Source organism: Callospermophilus lateralis, chromosome 6, assembly GCF_048772815.1.
Source record: "Callospermophilus lateralis isolate mCalLat2 chromosome 6, mCalLat2.hap1, whole genome shotgun sequence".
Taxonomy (NCBI): domain Eukaryota; kingdom Metazoa; phylum Chordata; class Mammalia; order Rodentia; family Sciuridae; genus Callospermophilus; species Callospermophilus lateralis.
In genome coordinates, this window is record NC_135310.1 from 9,799,451 (window position 1) to 9,816,877 (window position 17,427).

General features: G+C 43.9%; 1 protein-coding gene across 6 annotated transcripts in view; it reads right to left on the reverse strand.

The window, feature by feature from the left end:
• Nucleotides 1-746: 746 nt before the first annotated feature.
• Tulp4 (TUB like protein 4) overlaps nucleotides 747-17,427 on the reverse strand; it is a 223,355-nt gene continuing 206,674 nt past the window's right edge. For 3 of the 6 annotated variants that reach the window (XM_076858082.2, XM_076858083.2, XM_076858081.2), the window contains exons 10-15: nucleotides 16,595-16,739; nucleotides 13,253-13,397; nucleotides 12,341-12,434; nucleotides 10,067-10,210; nucleotides 6,244-8,750; nucleotides 747-5,527 (exon numbers count right to left, since the gene is read on the reverse strand). In XM_076858082.2, the coding sequence (XP_076714197.2) occupies nucleotides 5,411-5,527; nucleotides 6,244-8,750; nucleotides 10,067-10,210; nucleotides 12,341-12,434; nucleotides 13,253-13,397; nucleotides 16,595-16,739 (3,152 nt within the window). In that variant the 3' untranslated portion in view covers nucleotides 747-5,410. Of the gene's footprint in view, nucleotides 5,528-6,070; nucleotides 8,751-10,066; nucleotides 10,211-12,340; nucleotides 12,435-13,252; nucleotides 13,398-16,594; nucleotides 16,740-17,427 lie in introns of those variants that run through there. The other 3 variants (XR_013091583.2, XM_076858084.2, XM_077109620.1) reach the window with 3 other exon arrangements.

A 17,427-nucleotide genomic window follows, 5' to 3' on the forward strand; every position in this document is an offset into this window, starting at 1 on the left:
GTTTGGGAGTTCTTCTTTTCATGGAAGCTAAGTGTTCCCCTGCCCTGCCCTGTGGTAGGGTGTTGGAGCCTGTTTTGGGCCAATTTTCCTTGCTACCTGGTAAAAGTGATAAAGATGCAAAGAAAATTACTTAAAGTTTGTCAACTTTCATAGTAAAATAAAATGTTTTAATTCTTTTACAAAATTCAAAGTGGTTAGCATTTATAACTACTACTACTACTACTTAAAGCATAGATTTATAATCTTACAATAATTTCAAAACAACTTACATCAGAATTTGTTAGAGTTGACAGTGGCTTGGGTTATTCTGTTTTTCTGTCTGTTATTCTCCTAAAACCCAAGTGACCACATGTCTATTTTTTTTAATCTCCAAAAGGAACTAAAGGGCAGTTTTGTAAATATATACACATAAAGTCTTTGCAGAGATAATTCCTATGCCCCAGCTTCCTGCCTGTGTGTTCATAGGAAACTTGAGGGGAGAGAAAGCAGGCCCTCAAGTACTCATTAGTAATAACGATTAGCAATTATGTTAGCACTGTAGAGATGAACTGCTTAAAACCAGGCTTTATTAAGTTTCCTAAGTAACAAAGAAGGTGTCCATATAATTAGCACCTTTGATATGTTTTAGGGCTATACATATGCATTATTAATAGGACCCTCTTTAAAAAAACAAGCAAAACCAAAATTAAACTCAAATCAATTCATCAAGAGCACAAACCAGTCTCTGACCTTGCAAAGTGGGCAAAACAATGATAGGAATCTCAGGGTCTTAAGTCACAGGTGGGAGTTGCCTCAGGACCTTTGAAGCAACTGGAGGGTGGCCAGGTCATACCAGTGGAGCGAGGTGATGTCTTCTCAAAGGACTCAAGACCCATATCTGAATTCTGCACACAAGTAGAAGTTTTTTGATCTGCAAAATTTTATTAAGCAATAGCTGGACAACTCTTACAGTTTCAAATCATCAAGGAAAAAAAATAAGGAGATTAATCCATCTCAGTAATAAAGGCAGAAAATAATTTGGACAAACCACATCATTTTGAATGCAAACCATTAATGCCTTCTAGAATACCTCCTGCACAATCTAATACACAAAATACATACATAGAGAGGTGAATAAGAGGAGCTCACTGAAATGCAATCGGGAAACTCAACAGATTTTGCCTGGAAAGTAAAACAAAGCAGGATGCTGAAGTAAAAACAAACGACACTAGAGGAACCGAGGTGCACAAAGCAGTGCACGCCCTTCCCAAGGTCTGAGAGAACATGCTGGTGGTCTTATGTGGTCTGGGACCTGTGTGCCTCATCACACACTTACACGGTTGGGGGAAGGAAGAAAAAGAAAATGCCAGTAGTAATAAACTCAGAAGTGATGTTCAAATTTACAGTACCAAAATAATGCATTTATAAACAAATGCAAAAACAATACCCCTTTGGTAAATAATACAGTGCCTTTTTCACTCAAATGCATAACCCATGCTTTTTTACAACATGAAAAAAAAATTTATCTACAATAAACGAGATCTTAGAATCCTAGCCCCCCCTTAAAAAGAACTTGTAAACAGAAAATATAGGTACAAGTAAAATTACAAGAAAATTGCACAAAGTCAAAGAAAGGGAAACAAAATAAGCCACAACCTTTCAGAGTTTATCAGCCAGAGAAAAGAAAATACCCAAATGGCGCCACATTCTGAGTCGTGTGTTCATACAAACTCCCAGGACCCAAACAACACTTCAGACGCGTTTTGTCTCGGCCAACTTTGTCCGCAACCATAGACCTGGCCACATGATCTGCAGCCCACACACGGGTTCCTTTTTCACAGGTCCCTTTTTGATAAACCTTCGGATTAGAAGGTGGTGCAGCGCTGGGAGCACAGGAGCACACTAAAGGATGGGATCCGCCTGGATTCATACTCCTCTCTTCTTCCTGAACACACTCTCAGTCAGTTATGGGGGAAAGTGGTGACTTATCTTAGGGCTATTTTCAAGGGCGCCCACTGAGTAGGGCACACTCAGGGGATTCCTCCAACTTGCCTGGAATCAGTGCTTTGTGTAATTTTATGAGATCAAGCATGTTTTGAAACGTATTTAGAGGTGAACTTTCTAAAGATATTCTGTTAAACGCACTGGTTTATATTCAGCAGACAGCTCACAGACTCAGGAAAGGAAACACTTCTCCATAAAAAGGCAATGTTTTGAAACACACTTTCCACGCTTGTCAAGTGGGAAGATGAAGCTGCTCAGTTCTGAGCTCTCCGGCTGCCGGGGGAGTGTGGATGATAGTCCAGGCGCCTCTTCCATTTTCCAGATGGACAAAGCTGGATCTGGCAGCCCCAGACTTGCCCAAGGTCACCCTCCAACCTTATGACAGATCAAGCTTGACCCTGGGGCCTCCTGACCTTCTGCTCTGATTTCAGAGTGAACCTCAGATGTTTCTGCATGTCCTTGTGGACACCTAACAGTGGAGCGAGGGCTACAGATGAAAAACATCAACCTGCAAAAGCCTTTCATTTACACACCATTAGAGTCTTGAGAGCTTCCTCCTTCTTTGGCCCCAATTTTTCCCAGGTTAAACATTCAATGGGTATTTTGTATACACATCCACGGCCTTTGGTTTGATGAGGTTAAGAGCTAAACAAATTTAAAATTGGTTTTTATGTTTGTTAATATACAGATTCCCTTAAAAAGACCTCATGTAGTTTACTTTACATTTCACTAATATTTTTAAATTTAATAAGGTATCTTGACATTCATAAACTGCTACTAATAAGCACAAAGTACCTGGAATTCTGCTGCTTAAACTCCTCGTATTGGTGGCATTTAACCTCTACGATGAAGTCAGACACCATCACGGCACCATGGCTGCAGCCAGCAGCTTCCACCTCACTGGGCAGGAGACCCTGCTTCTCATGCCCCTGCAGACTCGGGCGAGCAGCCATCCCTGATGCACCCATCTGTGGCTCCTTGGGGGGAAAATGGCTTTTGGGGAGTCATTTGTTCTTATTAAGAAAAGTCCTAAAATGTACCCTTTTGTGGCTTTTGCATCTCAAAAACCAGTCAGAACTGAAAGAACTAAAACTTATTTCTTAAGAATTTCACTAACGGGTCTCTCCATTTCCTATAATCCTTTATTATGAATTGAAAATTTAAAATTCTCAAAATAAGGGGAATTAGGGCATAACTGTCTCAAAGAAATGTTCTCTTATATATAATCAATACCACAGAATTTTTAAAAAGGATCACTTCTAAAGGATTAATAGGAACTTTTCCCAATTAGAAAGTTACAAATTACCCAGCAAAAACATCTTCTATTATATCCTCTTTATTTCTTGTGGTAAAGTATACTACCACCAAATGAATCATTACAAAGATACTATTTTTCTAAATAAACAATAAAATGGGCATAACTCACCAATACCTAGTAACAAAATAATTCCTAGGAATACTATGAAAAGCAAGGTAATAATTATCTCTTGGTCAACAGAATAGGGAAATTGTATTTAAATTACTTCAGAAACAGGCAATAACAATTATTGCACAACTAATAAGAAGCACTGAAACACCATATCAAGCTCCAGGAACTCATACAATAAGAATTAGACAAATCAAAATTTACCTATCAAACAGTTGGGTCTAATATTTTAATCTCTAACATGGGAAACTCCAGTATCACCTGGGAGATGTCCTTCTTGTTAAAAACCTTGTTGGCATTTCTTTGGACTTAAGAGTGATGAGTGATATCTCCTCATTCTACAAAAGGAATGGGCCAGTTTCTTTTTCTAATTTTAAATCCAAATAGGAATTAATTTTTTTTAAATTTAAAAATACTTTTCTGTAGCATCTTCCATCCTTCTGTTTTTAAATAAAATCCATATTTAGGAGTTAAAATCAATAGACAGTTCTTGTACTTTGGCCATAAACATCACCACAGGAATGAACACCAAACCACCATCAAAAAATGGACCGGACCTTGTGACAGACTGGGATACTGCGGAAGGGGGAGAGGCAGGCAAAGAGACTTGAGGCAGATTTTTTTCCCCCTATTAACAAAGAAGTAGAGAACCCACTCCCTAAAGTAAGATCGATAATTTTAACAATGTTTTTTTCCCAGTGGTTTACTGTTTGTAAATTGTATAGACTGTTTACTAAGGTAATAACCTTAGTAAACAGTCTATACAATTAATAAACAGCTTTTTGTTTCTTTAGAGAAGATCCTAACTTTTGTCAAAGACTTGACTATGCTCCTAACTTTTAAAACCCTGGCAAATGCTGACAATATTGTGTTTATAATTTCTATTTCGATGGAAACATTTCTAGTTAATTGAATTTTAACATAGCCAAGAGGAGGAAAGGAGTGATTTCAACTCAAGTCTCGTCCACAGTTTTAGGAAGAGAAAGGATAGAACAATAATATTGGAAGGGAAAAATCATGTTTACAGTAATGGGTTCTAGGTTCAAAAACCAAAGGCAGAGGGAGGACAATGGCTGTTTCTCAGGAAGTGGATCTAGTGACTGACCACCACACCGTCTTGGAAAACTCCTTGCCCTACCCCGGGCCAGGATCTTTCCCCTGCTGTCTCCTACCTTCTGCTGAAGTCAACCTCAATGATGATCATCATTGGTCCCACGGAACTCTGACACAGGATGAGACTAGTGGAGTCTCCCAACGTAAACATCCTTGGAAGAGGAGCTCAGCCCTTGCACAGGTCACACTCCTGAGTCACTCAGGTGTCTGCAAAGCATTGTGAGCCTGTCCAACATGCAGTTTCTTCCTCACCCATCACTGACATTACTCATGACCAAACTGCAGTTAAGCAGTGACAGCACCCCCATACAGAGCCTGCTTTCATTAGTCAACAGAGTTCATTTGCCCAAATGCCTTTATTCCTCAAGTCACCTTTTAGGGAGTGGCACAATACAAATAAATTAAAAGCTGTCCCCATTCCCCCAGGAGAACCTGAATCTGCAAGATTTTTGGTTGTGATCTTTAAAAAAGTTTTTGTTTTGCACTAGTGGTAATGTTGGAGGAGTAAAGGCCAGAAGTTGTGGAGAATGAACCTAACTCATATTCCCTATGTCTGAAAGAAAGGCAGGCTAGCAGGTGGTCTGTCTTCTCTCCAAGGCCCTTGTCCCAGGCACTGAGAAGCAGATCCAGGAGAACATTTAACAGCCAGGCTGTCCCTCCTGAAAGAACACCAGGCCCCTTGCACTCTTTGCTTCCAAATGTCACACGACTGAAAGAAAAGAAAGACAGTAAAGGACAACCAAATATGCGCAAGGCCTGAGGGTTAGCGCCCCTCTGGCCTCAGGGCTCTTCCTGCCCGGCTGACATCTCAGGTCTTTCTGGTACCAGCAGTGCAGGCTCCTCCTCCCAAGGCTCCTCGGCGGGCGTCTTCTCTCCACACCAATCTCTTCATTTGAGGCGCTGAGTCACATTGGCCAGAGCCACTGCGAAGGCCTGCACAGCTGAGAAGGGGTACTGGAAGTCCAGAATGTATGCATTGCCGTCAATCCGTCCAAACTGCATCACCTGAGGGGAGGGGTGGCAGGGAAGCAAAGAAACGAAAGGAAACAAGGTGGGAAAGAGGCCACCAGGTCTGCTGGCTCCTGATGGAAGTAGACAGCACAGTCCATGAGTAGTTCTTCAGGAAGAAGGTAATATATGAAACCAAAAATTGAAACATCAACAAATAGAAGCATGTTCTTTGCAAATATGATGGCAAATACTAGGAAAAAAACAACCACTAGGAAACACCTGCCTCAGGGGGAAAAGGTGCCATTAGGTGGGTATGGTGGAGCAGGATCTTGTTTTCCTTACAAATCTCATGGAATCATTTGACTAATACTTAGTACATGCATTACTGGGATTAAAAATACATAAGATAGCAGTGGGCATACTCAGAATCATAATCCTAATGGCTCCACCTAAGAGACATTAGTTGTTTCCTCTCATCCTGCTTGGCTTCTTTTTATGGTCCTGGGTATTGAACCCAGATCCTTGCCTATGCTAGACAAGAGATCTTTTGACTGAGCTATGCCCCCCAAACCCTTATTTTGAGACAGGGTCTCCCTAAGTTGCCCAAGTTGGCCTTGAACTTGTGATCCTTCTGCCTTGGTCTCCTGAGTAGCTGGGATTACAGGTGCATGTCACCATGCCTGGCTCTCACTCGGCCTTTTGAAGTTTTCCTGGAAGGCCAAAGCACTGATATCCTTCACTTAGTGGCCACAGCCCTGCAACTTTCTTACCTGCCGCCCCTCCAACTCGATCTGGAAGTTCTTGGCCGACTCCTGGGTCACCCGCCCTCCAAAGTCCAGCTGGTACACCTGTGTAGCCTCGTTCCACAGAGGTTGCTTGTTGGCCATCACGTACACAAATCCCTGGCTGCCCAGACGCCCATCCTCCTTCTCACTGGCTTTGCGGCACTTGAACTCCTCCAGCTCACTGGCTGTGCGCAGACTCCTCTTGCTTTTCCACCCCTTCTTGCTGCCCTGGCTTTGGTTCATCAGCTCGTCCCCGCTGATGAACAGTTCGGGCTCACTCTCTGAGCTGTCCTGGAACTCGTTGGTTTTGTTCAACTTCTTTGACTTCAGCTGATCTTTCTGACTCTTCACTTTCTTCTTTTCTCTCCCTAGGCGAGGACTAGAGATGAGCGAGTTAAAGTCACTCAGAGTCCGAGCCTCCTTCTTCACTTTACCCTCAGTGATGGCCTGAACACTTCCTTCCTCTGCTCGGCTGTCCAGTCGCTTCCGGTTCTTCTTTCCAAATTTTTCAGTCCGTTGGGGAACAGGGCTTTCAGTCAGGGAGAGGACTTCTTGGAAGTTGTCTGCGGTCTCTACCATCACCTCTGTACCCATGTGGCTTTGGAGGTCAGGTGGTGGTGGGGACACCAGGGGCTTCTCCACCACCACGTGGGGCTTGTGGGGAAGAGTGCCCTGGGGGTTCTGCACGGGTGGGCAGGTGCTATAGGAACTCCATGGGTGCAAGGCGATAGGTGGCAGCTGTAAACTGGAGCACGTGCTGCTTCCTGGGTACATGGGGGGCAAGGTGCAGTATGAGAGGCTGGGTGGGTGCGCTGGCTGCAGGACAACGGCAGACTCCTGTGGTGCAAACTGTGTTGGGGACAGGGCATCTTTGGGGGAGCAGGGAGCCTGCACTCCAGGCAAAGGGGTGTTATAGCTTCCTGGATATGGAACTCCCATTCCATAGCCTGTCTGGAAAGTGGCAGTAGGGCTGGCAGGAGACTTGGGGGAGACAAAGGGTACTCGGGTCACATCCAGGTGCTGGCTCTGCCCTAACATCAGAGGGGGCAGTTTTAAGGGGTTGGGCACCGAAGTCTGTGCTGTCCTTTCCTGGGGGACCCAAACATCCTCACCCAGCACAGGGTCCCACTGATAAGGGGGAGGCCGCTTCACAGTGACAGCAGCTTCGGGCAGTGGGGGGTGCCTAGGGGCCTTCTCAAGCTGACAGTGCTGGGACAGGGCCTCATCCTCTGTGAAGGCTGAGTTCACGTAGTCAGTGCGGTCGCGGGCACTGTCGGGCGGGCTGAGGAGGCTGTAAGAGGACTGGGAGGCCAACGGGGAGGTGCTGACAGCATGGGCCAGAATGGTGCCTGACTGTGCGCTGGGCCCCGCGCCACTGCACTGGCTACAGGTGTACAAGGCTGGCGGGGGCCGCGCAGGGTGTTGTGCCACTGCTCCCCCAGGGCCACCCTTGGGCTTGGCCAGGGGCTGCAGTGGGGCTCGGGAGCTATCAGCCAGCTGGGCCACCTTGAGTGCAACCTCACGGTTGTTCCGCCGCAGGGTGGCATGGATGAGGCTGTTATCCAGTCTCTGGGCAGCACTCCGCCCCTGGGCCAGCTGGCTAGCAATTTCGGGATATGGGGGTGGGTCCCCTGTGGGTATGGAGTAGCGAGGGACTGTCAGGCGGTTTAGGGTGGCACTGGTGCAGGGCTGGGAGACCTTCTTCTCAGTGGCGGTGAGCCTCAAGGTAGCTGAGCTGCCTGGGCCGGGGAGGGTGTAGGTGTTCTGGGAGCAGAGCATCCGCGTGCGAGGCCGGCACACCTCCTCCACGTTGCCGCTGCTGTCGAAGGTAGTGATCCTCTCGTAGCCCAGCGGGGGCTGGTAATGTACTGATGTAGGGTAGAGAGAGAAGTCTCCTTTCTTCAAGCACACATCCACTGGGGCCTGTGGAGGTGGCAGAGGGGGTGGGGGTGCCGCTGTGGTGGGGGCAGCAGGGATGGTTCCTGGGTAAGGGGGTGGGGGATTCATCTTCGTCACCTGGATCTCCTGGGGGGCACTGAAGACCACTGTATCCCCCTCTGCTGCCAGCTGAGGCACCGGCCGCAGGGCCTTGGTGGACTTCTGTAGGTGTTCATGGTCTCGGTCTCCGTGGTCCACCACAGACAGCTGCATGGCCCCCTGCGGTGGCGGCGGCGGTGGCGGTAAGGGCAACTGAGGAGGGTTCTGAATGATGCGGCCCATTTCCACACCTCCAAAAATCACCTGTCCAGGGTTGGAGTACCGGTTGGAGACTGGGTATTGGGTGGCACTGTCAACTGCATGTTCTGCTGCCCCCACCACTGTAGTTTGATTGGTCAGGATGTCCAGCTGCACATTCTGATTGGCCAGCAGAGACTGTACCAGGCCAATGCTCTGTGTGGGGGACATAGCTTGAGCTGAGCTGTGAATTGGTGCAATAGGGATATTCACGGTACAAGGTGGGTTGTTCTCAGGGACACCAGATGCTCCTGTCACTGAAAGGAAACTGGAATAAGAACTGCTTGCAAAAGAGTGTTGTGAAATAGGGTCAGAATAAGCAATACATCTGAACTTATCCCACCCTTAGCATGTAAAAGGCAAATGCTAGAGAATGAGCTGTGTTTGCTTAGAGAAAGGGCAACTGTTCCCCAAACTACTCTGTTTCTGGAAGGGCACACAACAGCCTGACTGTCACTGTGGGTTAAGGGCATTGCCAGAGCTTTTCAATGAACAAAGATGGAACCTTCTGCATTTGGTACCAGGTGCCCGAATGATGCCATTACAAATAACTACAGTTAAAGAAACTTGAGGGTAGTTATGTAGTGTGGAACTCTACTGGGGACTTACAATGTCTAGGCTTCCAACCTATCCATAATTGTGGATTGGTTAGAGTGGGAAGTGTTTCCAACAGATACACATCTGAAATTACAGAATTAAGATTCTGTAAGTAGAATCACCTAAAACGTAGAAAAACCAATAAAGAATCTGCTAGCAATGTGCATATTGGGTGAAGAATAATTTCACGGGTTAGGCAGCCCTAATTAAATGCTCTTTGGCATTTCAGACACTACGGAAGGTAGAGCTACTGAACAAAACCCTATCAACACTCCCTATTGCACGCAGTGGGGATTTCATGGAGCATGCGTGTGAACCACACCGGCAGGCAGCTGCTCAGAGCTGCTGTCTGTGCCCATGTCGGAAGTGCACCCTGGCAGTTGAGCTCTTAGAAGCCTAATGAGCCACTGTGGCTCCTGTTCAGAGAACACTTCCATTGACTCAGAAGCCCGAAGGATGGGGCTAACTGCCATGTGGCAACTAGTCTCTGGGCAGGAAACAGATCTAACAGGCTTGTGGTATAGGCTGGTTGACATCACACCAGAACTCCAGAAAGCAGCCAACTGGCTTATCAAGAGTTGAGCCCGCACTTGGGGCCTGTAACTAAGGTCTCTAGTAAGATACAACCATCCTCTGGCTGCACAAACCTGGTTCCATTTCAAGTTTCCTATCATTACTGTGCAGATCTCTCTTCCAGATGTTCTCTGGTCTGCAGGGTATAGTGAGAATAGGCATCTTCCCCTCCAAAGGGAAGAGTCTCTTTACTGAGTCACTGTCGGTGAATGGAAGCCCTCAGTAAACCCGCCTCTCTCCCTGGGAGCCACAAACAGCAACAACAACTGCAGCAGCAATATAGCACTGGAGGGAGCTATTTGGGGAGATAAGGGAGACCATTAAGGGTAAAGTGTAAAAGACACTAAGTATAAAACTCCCTAAGAGAGGAACCACAACAGACCAGTCACATGTGTGAACACACCTGGTAAATCATCTTCATCTTCACTGAAAACATTTGGGTTGAAGACAGGTAAGTTAATATAGTCCATGGAAATCTTCCGAACTTCTGGGAGATAGATAGTCATCTGCCGTGGCTGGAGATGCAGCAGGCTGGTTTTATAGATCACTGTGAGGATGAAGAAGGACACATGAATAGAGGTACGTCAGAGGGGAGCCAAAGCACCAGTGGAGTAGTGGTAAGAGAAAAGAAGGGCTGTGGCTCTCTGCCATCAGAAGACAGCTCTACATGTAGGGCCACGAACCCAAGGAGCTCCTTGTCCCTGTGCACCTCTATGCAAGGCTGGTGCTCGGGCTGATGGCTAAGGGACTCATGTGTTCACCACTCCTGCCCACAAAAGAAAAAGAATATAAATTTTGGTGAAATCATTATGTATGGTTCTATATAACTTAAGAGTTAATGCATTAAAGTGCTATTCTTTGTTGTCCCGATTGACAAATAGGGAAAAAAAAAATGTGAGGAGGGATTAGGAAGGCAATATCAGCTGCCTCCAGGAAGAAAACTAGGTGTCTTTGATTTTTACTGTATATTCCTCTTAATCTACTGAATTCTGAATCTCTTATGAATTTTTAAAATCAAGAAATGCTAAAAAATTTTCATGGGTTAGGCAGTCCTAATTGAAGGAAATAAAATATCCAATACAGTGAACTACACTCACTTTTTAAGTTCACAATATACAGTCTTTGAAAATATTTAATGGGACACCATATATATATATATAATGCCTCCCAGAATCTAAGAGTTAATATCTTTTCTCCAAGAGAATCATGTGGAAAATTTTTATAGTTTGATAACAGTAACATATAGACCCAAGTGCTCTTTTTAAAAAGGTTAACGATTTGAACAATGATTCCAATGCTTTTGTCTTAGGGCACCCAGATGACTGGCAGCAGGCAGCATCTGCTTCTTCAAGGAGTCTCACAGACTCATTTGTGGATCTACTCATCATACAAGAAATAAGGGTAGAATGAGAAGATCCCTTAAGTGAAGTCTGACTTCCATTCCTTTTTTCAATATTTATTATAGGCAGATGGCTGAGTTGTCAGCTTACTGATGTGGGGATAATAATGATATTCAAACAGTGGTTATTAAAAATCAACCATCTCCATCAACAGGGCACTGATGCACAGCTGCACAGACTTTTGTGGTCCTCAGAGAACTTCTAGGTTGCAGAAAATATGCTTTCTTTGCATCATGAACAGGGGTGGTGTGTTGTTATCTCCTCACTTTTATGTTTTACTTTTATTCATCTTTTTTCTTTGAAGCTAAGAAACCCTAAAATGAAAAAATCCAAATGCAAAGCTCTTGAATAAATCTCTGAAGATGCATGCAGAGCAAAAGATCTTTTTTTTAACATCTGATTTGCAAGAATTATTTATATTAAAGGATCTGCATGAAAACAATCTTACAGATTTTAAATTTTTCAAAAACCATTTTTAGTAGGTGACATAGCACATCTGAGATGCAGCCACAGGCCCGTCTGACTGAGCTGGCCTGGCAGAGACGTGTATATGGGAAACGAGATGGCAATGAGGAAGATAGGGATGGGCCACAGCCTCTCAACCAAACAGAGAGCCACCCAGCAGAAAGAAGGTACTTTTAAAGAATCTGCCATTTTCCTTTCTTCTTTATCTCTGATGTCAATCTCACAAGGGAGCACTCCTCAATTGGGCAGGATGCAGATGAGAACCAAGGTCTGCATTCTGGCCCAGTTTCAGTCCCCTTAGTTTGGTTTTCCTCTGTGTCTCAAACTTGTCATGGGTGGGGCATTTATCTGGTACTGAAAAATGAAATTATAAATATTTACCACTAAGAACAGTCAGCCAACTTCTTAAATCCCTTAAAACTATTTTCCTCCATTTTGTTCAGATGTTTCTTGTAATTCAAGAAGCTGGACTCTGGTCTCACGTGCCCACATAAACCAAAATAGCTAAACATCTTTGAGAGCTTTGACAGAGTTTTATATTTCTCTTATTTATTTATTTCTTTAAATTCAGGAATTAACATTTTAAAAAAGTGCCAGTAGCAAAAGTGATCTGAAAAATTAATTCATTCAAACTTTTCTGGGCTGGAGTGAAGGTTTGGCAGAACACACAGGCTAATCTGGTGCTGTCTTAGGAGCTCATTTTCCACTTCAGGCTGCCAAAGGTTGAAACTGAATCTTTTAGTCTGATTTCAAATGGGGCAGTGGAATAACAGAATAAGATTTTTTTTTTTTTTTTTATTTTATTTTTTTACCTGCACCGAGGTTGGTTGGCAGGAAAGCAGCCAAACCCACAATCTTAAATTTGGTTCCCCAGATATTGGACGTGACCTGAGCAAGATAATTGTGCTGTGAGGGAAAAAAGGAAAAGAAAAAGTCAGAATCTCAGTCTACTTCCATGTTTTTTATTAGTCCCTGTAAGAATTTTCATACTTATTGCACACCATCAATCATTCCTGCCATCCTTCTGTTGTTTTTAAGACCAGGTGTTAACTAGAACAGGCCAGGCTCCCATTTTCTAATGGCCGTGCACAGAGCAAGAGTGAGAGTGGTTCTGTCCTAGCATGTCCACATGTACAGTTTAAAATGCCATCAAAGCTGGAGTATGGGGGCATGTACCCGTAATCCCAGCTACTCAGGAGGCTGAGGCAGGCAGATCACTTGAGCCCAGGAATGTAAGACAAGCCTGGGTGACACAGAGCAAACCTGCTTAAAATAATTTAAATCAATAAATAGTCCACCAAAGTGGTTTGGGCACAGTTTTCTTTGCCCCTGCTTTCCCCCAATCACTGGTCTAAAAAAGGAAACCGACTCTGAATCCACTGTTCTCCTTGGAAATTCTCTTGGAAACTCTTTGTGTTTCCAGCAGGCTGAGTGGAGGCAAAGGAGGCAGGGGAGTCAGGTATGGCTGGACTGAGGGGCCATGGCTGGGGTTCTTGCTGAAGACAATGGCGAGTCACTCTAGGACAAGAATTGACTTGAAGGGGCACAGGTAGAAAAGTGGATGTGCCTCATTCAGAGTGCCACTGGAGGAAGTTTCTAGAGGCAGAGAGGCACATGGAACAGAACCAGGCACCTGAATGCAGGTAGTAGAGAGTAGGGCAGGCAGGTAGGGGAAGGATGATGGAGTGTCCAAGTGGCTGGAGGGTTCAGCCATGTGTTACTACCTGAGTGATGTCTTCAAAAGGAAACTCTCTCCGAGTCAGGCTGGGTGAGCCGATGGAAGGCTTTCGCATAGGCAACCTTGGAGATCGGGAGATCTCCTGAGCAGCCCGGGGCAGCTTGGGAGACTTCCGGGCCTCAATGCTGATCCTGTGGAGACAAAGTGAGGGGGGGTCAGGCCAGTATTTCTTCCCTTCCAAGGTCAGCAGTGGACATCAATTCTCTGCAGCCAAGGTCCTATTTTCACAAAGCTCTTACTCCTGCTTTGGCTTTAGGAATATGAGGAAAGAATGAATTGTATATTGAATAATAAATACAACATCTGAAAATATGTTGAAATTAGATCAAGATTTTTTTTCCTCCCATTTCTCTGTATGGGGGATTGAACCCAGGGCCTTGTACCTGGTAGGCAAGTGTTCTACCCCCAGCCCCCAATTAAGTCATTTGAAAGGAACTTCATTTGTAAGGGAACTGTCTTTCACTTTCTACCCACTTAAGAGTAAGTTTGGAAATGTCCACATGACTTCTGCCAGGGGTGTGTACAATCAGTCCTGGGGAAAATGCAAGAAGGGAAGTCCTCTCTCACTCTGAGGCCACTATGATTTTTTAAAATTCCTTCCACGACAGTTTGAATTTTAACAGATTCATCTAACACTTTACCACCTGCAATAGTTATATCAGATCAATGAATTTAATACTTTTCTGCTGAATTCTGACACCAGATTCTAGCTCTGCTCGGTTCTTTATACTTTCTTTCTTTATACACTGAGGTGCACATGTTCAATGCCAGTCTACCCCAAAGAGAGGGTTACAAATGAATATAACAAGGTTTCTAACATCCTATAAATATGTGTTGAACCTCATACATAATGCTTGCAAGCTTGTTGAGAAACTTCAGGCTCCTGAGGAATAGGGGAATTGGGGATCAAGTTAATGAAAGCTGTGAGCCAGGGCTATCAGCCTGGATGCTGTGTGGAGGGGTTCCAGGCAGGAAGAGGAGGAGGAGGAAGGGACCAGGCAAGAGGTGGCAGCCTTAAATGGACATCTACATGCCAAGGGTTTAATTTCTTATATATAGTAAGTGCCCTCTGCCCAATGAACTAATTGCTTCAGAGCTAGGCATTTGGGTATGTTTACATCTAATGGAAAAAAATCAAGCACTGTGGCAGCATTGTAAGGTTCAAAATTTTATGTGCAATTTTAACAAACTTTAGAATAAAGATGAAAAAAAATCAGATTGCTGGACCAACTGATATCTATATGGGAATATGAACTTTTACCTCTAATTCACACCGCACACAAAAATTAACTAGATGTAAAGTTGATCTGAGATACAAACTCTCGAGCTGCTAGAAGAGAACAGAAGACCATCTTCTCAGCCTTAGGGTAGACCAAGATTTTAAAATAGGACACAAAATGCACTAACCATAACGGATTTCACATGGTGGACTATTTGTTAAGTATACACGTTACTAAAGACCCATTGCTAGAATATACAAATAACTCTTGCAAATCAGTAAGAGAAAAACAACCCAATAAAAAATGGGCAAAAGGAGATAGATAGCCAGGTGGGCTGATCTGCATATGAAAAGGTACTTAGCCACTTAACTGGTCAGAGAAACTAGACCTAAACCATAATGCAATATCACTATATACCCAGAAGAATGGGCAAAATTATTTTGAGCAATGACAATGGAGCTATAGGTGAGAATGGACGCAGGTAGAGCTCTCATGTGCTGCTGCTGGGAACTGAACTTGCTGCAGCCAGTTTGGAATAATGTGTGGCAGTTTTCAGAAAGTTTTAACAATGATCTAACTCATGACTCTGCCCCTCCCTTCTTAAGTGTTCACCCAAGAGAAATGAGTGCATGTATTCAAAAAAGAATGTTTATATGGATTTATTCACAGTAGTCCTAAACTACTAAATATCCATGGAAATACAATAAACACACAGAAGTATATCTGCAATAGTGGAATAATTCCACAGAGCAAAAAAGAAAGACAAACTACTGATTCATGCAATAACACAGATAAATCTCGAAATCATGTTAAGCAAAAATCCACATATTGTTTGATGCAACATCATGAAGTTCTAGAACAAGTAAAATAATCTATCATGTCAGAAGTCATATAAAATGGAAGAGACACGTGGGATTCTCCCTGATGATGGGCATGTTCTTTACCTTGAACCGAGTAGGGACACCCTGGTATATCAACTGCCCAATGAACTAGTTGCTTCAGAGCTGGGCACTTGGGAATGTCTATATCTGTATGTAAATTGATTAAACACCTTAATTTTGCATAGCATCATGGAGCTGTAAAGCTAGTGGGGATCTTGGCAAGGATCTGGTCCATCCATTATCATCCATAGATAAGGAAGCTCTTACCTCTATCCAAGGTCATACTGCCTACAATGCTGGCGGCAGAGAAGGCAGGCAGTACTCTCTAAGACAATGCAGGCCTGTCCATTTACTCTTAGTTTTCTGTCTTCAGACAAACCCTAGGAACTATTATTTTTTAAATTTACTATTACTTTCTCAATTACAGCATTGTAGGCACTTAATTTGGTGTTCTCAACATGCAGCACCCACTGTAAAATCTTTTTCTTCCTTTTCTTAAATTGTAAGAAAAAACAAATAAACCTGAGAACTATGACCAGCCCTATGTCACCCACCATTGCTACTAACCCCTGGAGATATTCTGAGGCTTGGGTAAACTTCCCACTGAGTGTCTTTTCTATCCTTAAGAAAAACAAAAAAGAGCTGTGAATATTCCAAGTGCAGTCTCCCAGAAGAAAAAGTGATGAGGGAGAAAAAAAGGTTGATCTTGACAAACAGCTGTCAGCTTCTTCCTTCCTTTCTTTTTCTTTTTTTTAGAAGTAGCTGAACACAATAACTTTATTTTATTTCTTTTTACGTGATGCTGAGGACCAAACTCAGGTCCTCGCATGTGCTAGATGAGTGTTCTACCTCTCAGCCACAACCCCAGCCCGTCTTCCTTTTTTTTTTTAACATAACAAAGTTTATTTATTTTTTTTAAATTTATTTTTTAGTTGTAGATGGATACAATATCTTTATTTATTTTTATGTGGTGCTGAGGATTGAACCCAGTGCCTCACATGTGTGAGGCAAGCATTCTACCACTGAGCTATAGCCCCGGCCCTAACAAAGTTTATCTGAGCAAAAAATGTTCTTGAACTGGGCAGCATTCTGGATCAAAGATGGTTCAGAATATGCCCCTAGTGTCAGATTCAATGGGACTAATTTGCTAGCACAAACACATTTCTGTCCAGAGCTTAAAAAAAAGGCGGGGGTGGGGGTGGGGAACACCCTGAAGACTGGGATTACCTTGGGAGTTTGGGTGACTTGCTAGCTCTGGAAATTTTGGGAGATTTCTTGGCAGCCCAGTCGTCACTCAGCTCAATGTCACTGGAGTCCGAGCAATTGCAGCTGTCAATCACAGTAGAAATCAAGCTGTTTCCATAGATCTCATCTGCAAGATACCAATTTAAGGGAAGCTAAATCAATTAGACTTTAACAATGATCCCTGCATAAACCAGAGGATAGACTGGCAGATATAGACGAACAGGAGCCTTCCTAGGTCGTAAGCAGGTTCCCAGGGAGGCGGTCAGGGAGCCTTTGCTTGGCATGGGTTTCTGAGCTGGCTAGAAGTCCCAACAAGCCAGGTGGTTCTCCATGTGTCATGAAGCACAACAGCAAAGCCATTTTGTTTTCAACTTTCAGTTCAGTGAACAGTGCCAGACTATTTTGTGTATTCCTTGGGGCATTAAAATACCATGTCATTTTGACAATGGCAGAAAAAAAAAATTCCTAATTCTGCTTAGAAAATAGCATAAAAATGTCAAAGGAAAAAATACTAAGCTCCTTTCTATTTCAGCCTCTAAACCTAAAGTAATGGCCTAGTCAGTCAGTCCTAATCCAACAGAATTAGGACCTTATAAAAAGAAAGAGCAAGGTCTCTTTTTAATGCACAAGGTCCGAGGACAGGCTGTGTGAACACACAGAGAATTCTGGCAGCTGTCCAAAAAGCAGGAAGAGCTCTCCCTGGAACTACCTGTGACAACGCCCTGATCTTGGGACTTCTCACCCTCCATAATTGTGTGAACCAATTCTACTAATAAATCACATACACACAGAGGATGAGTTTTGTTTCTCTAAAG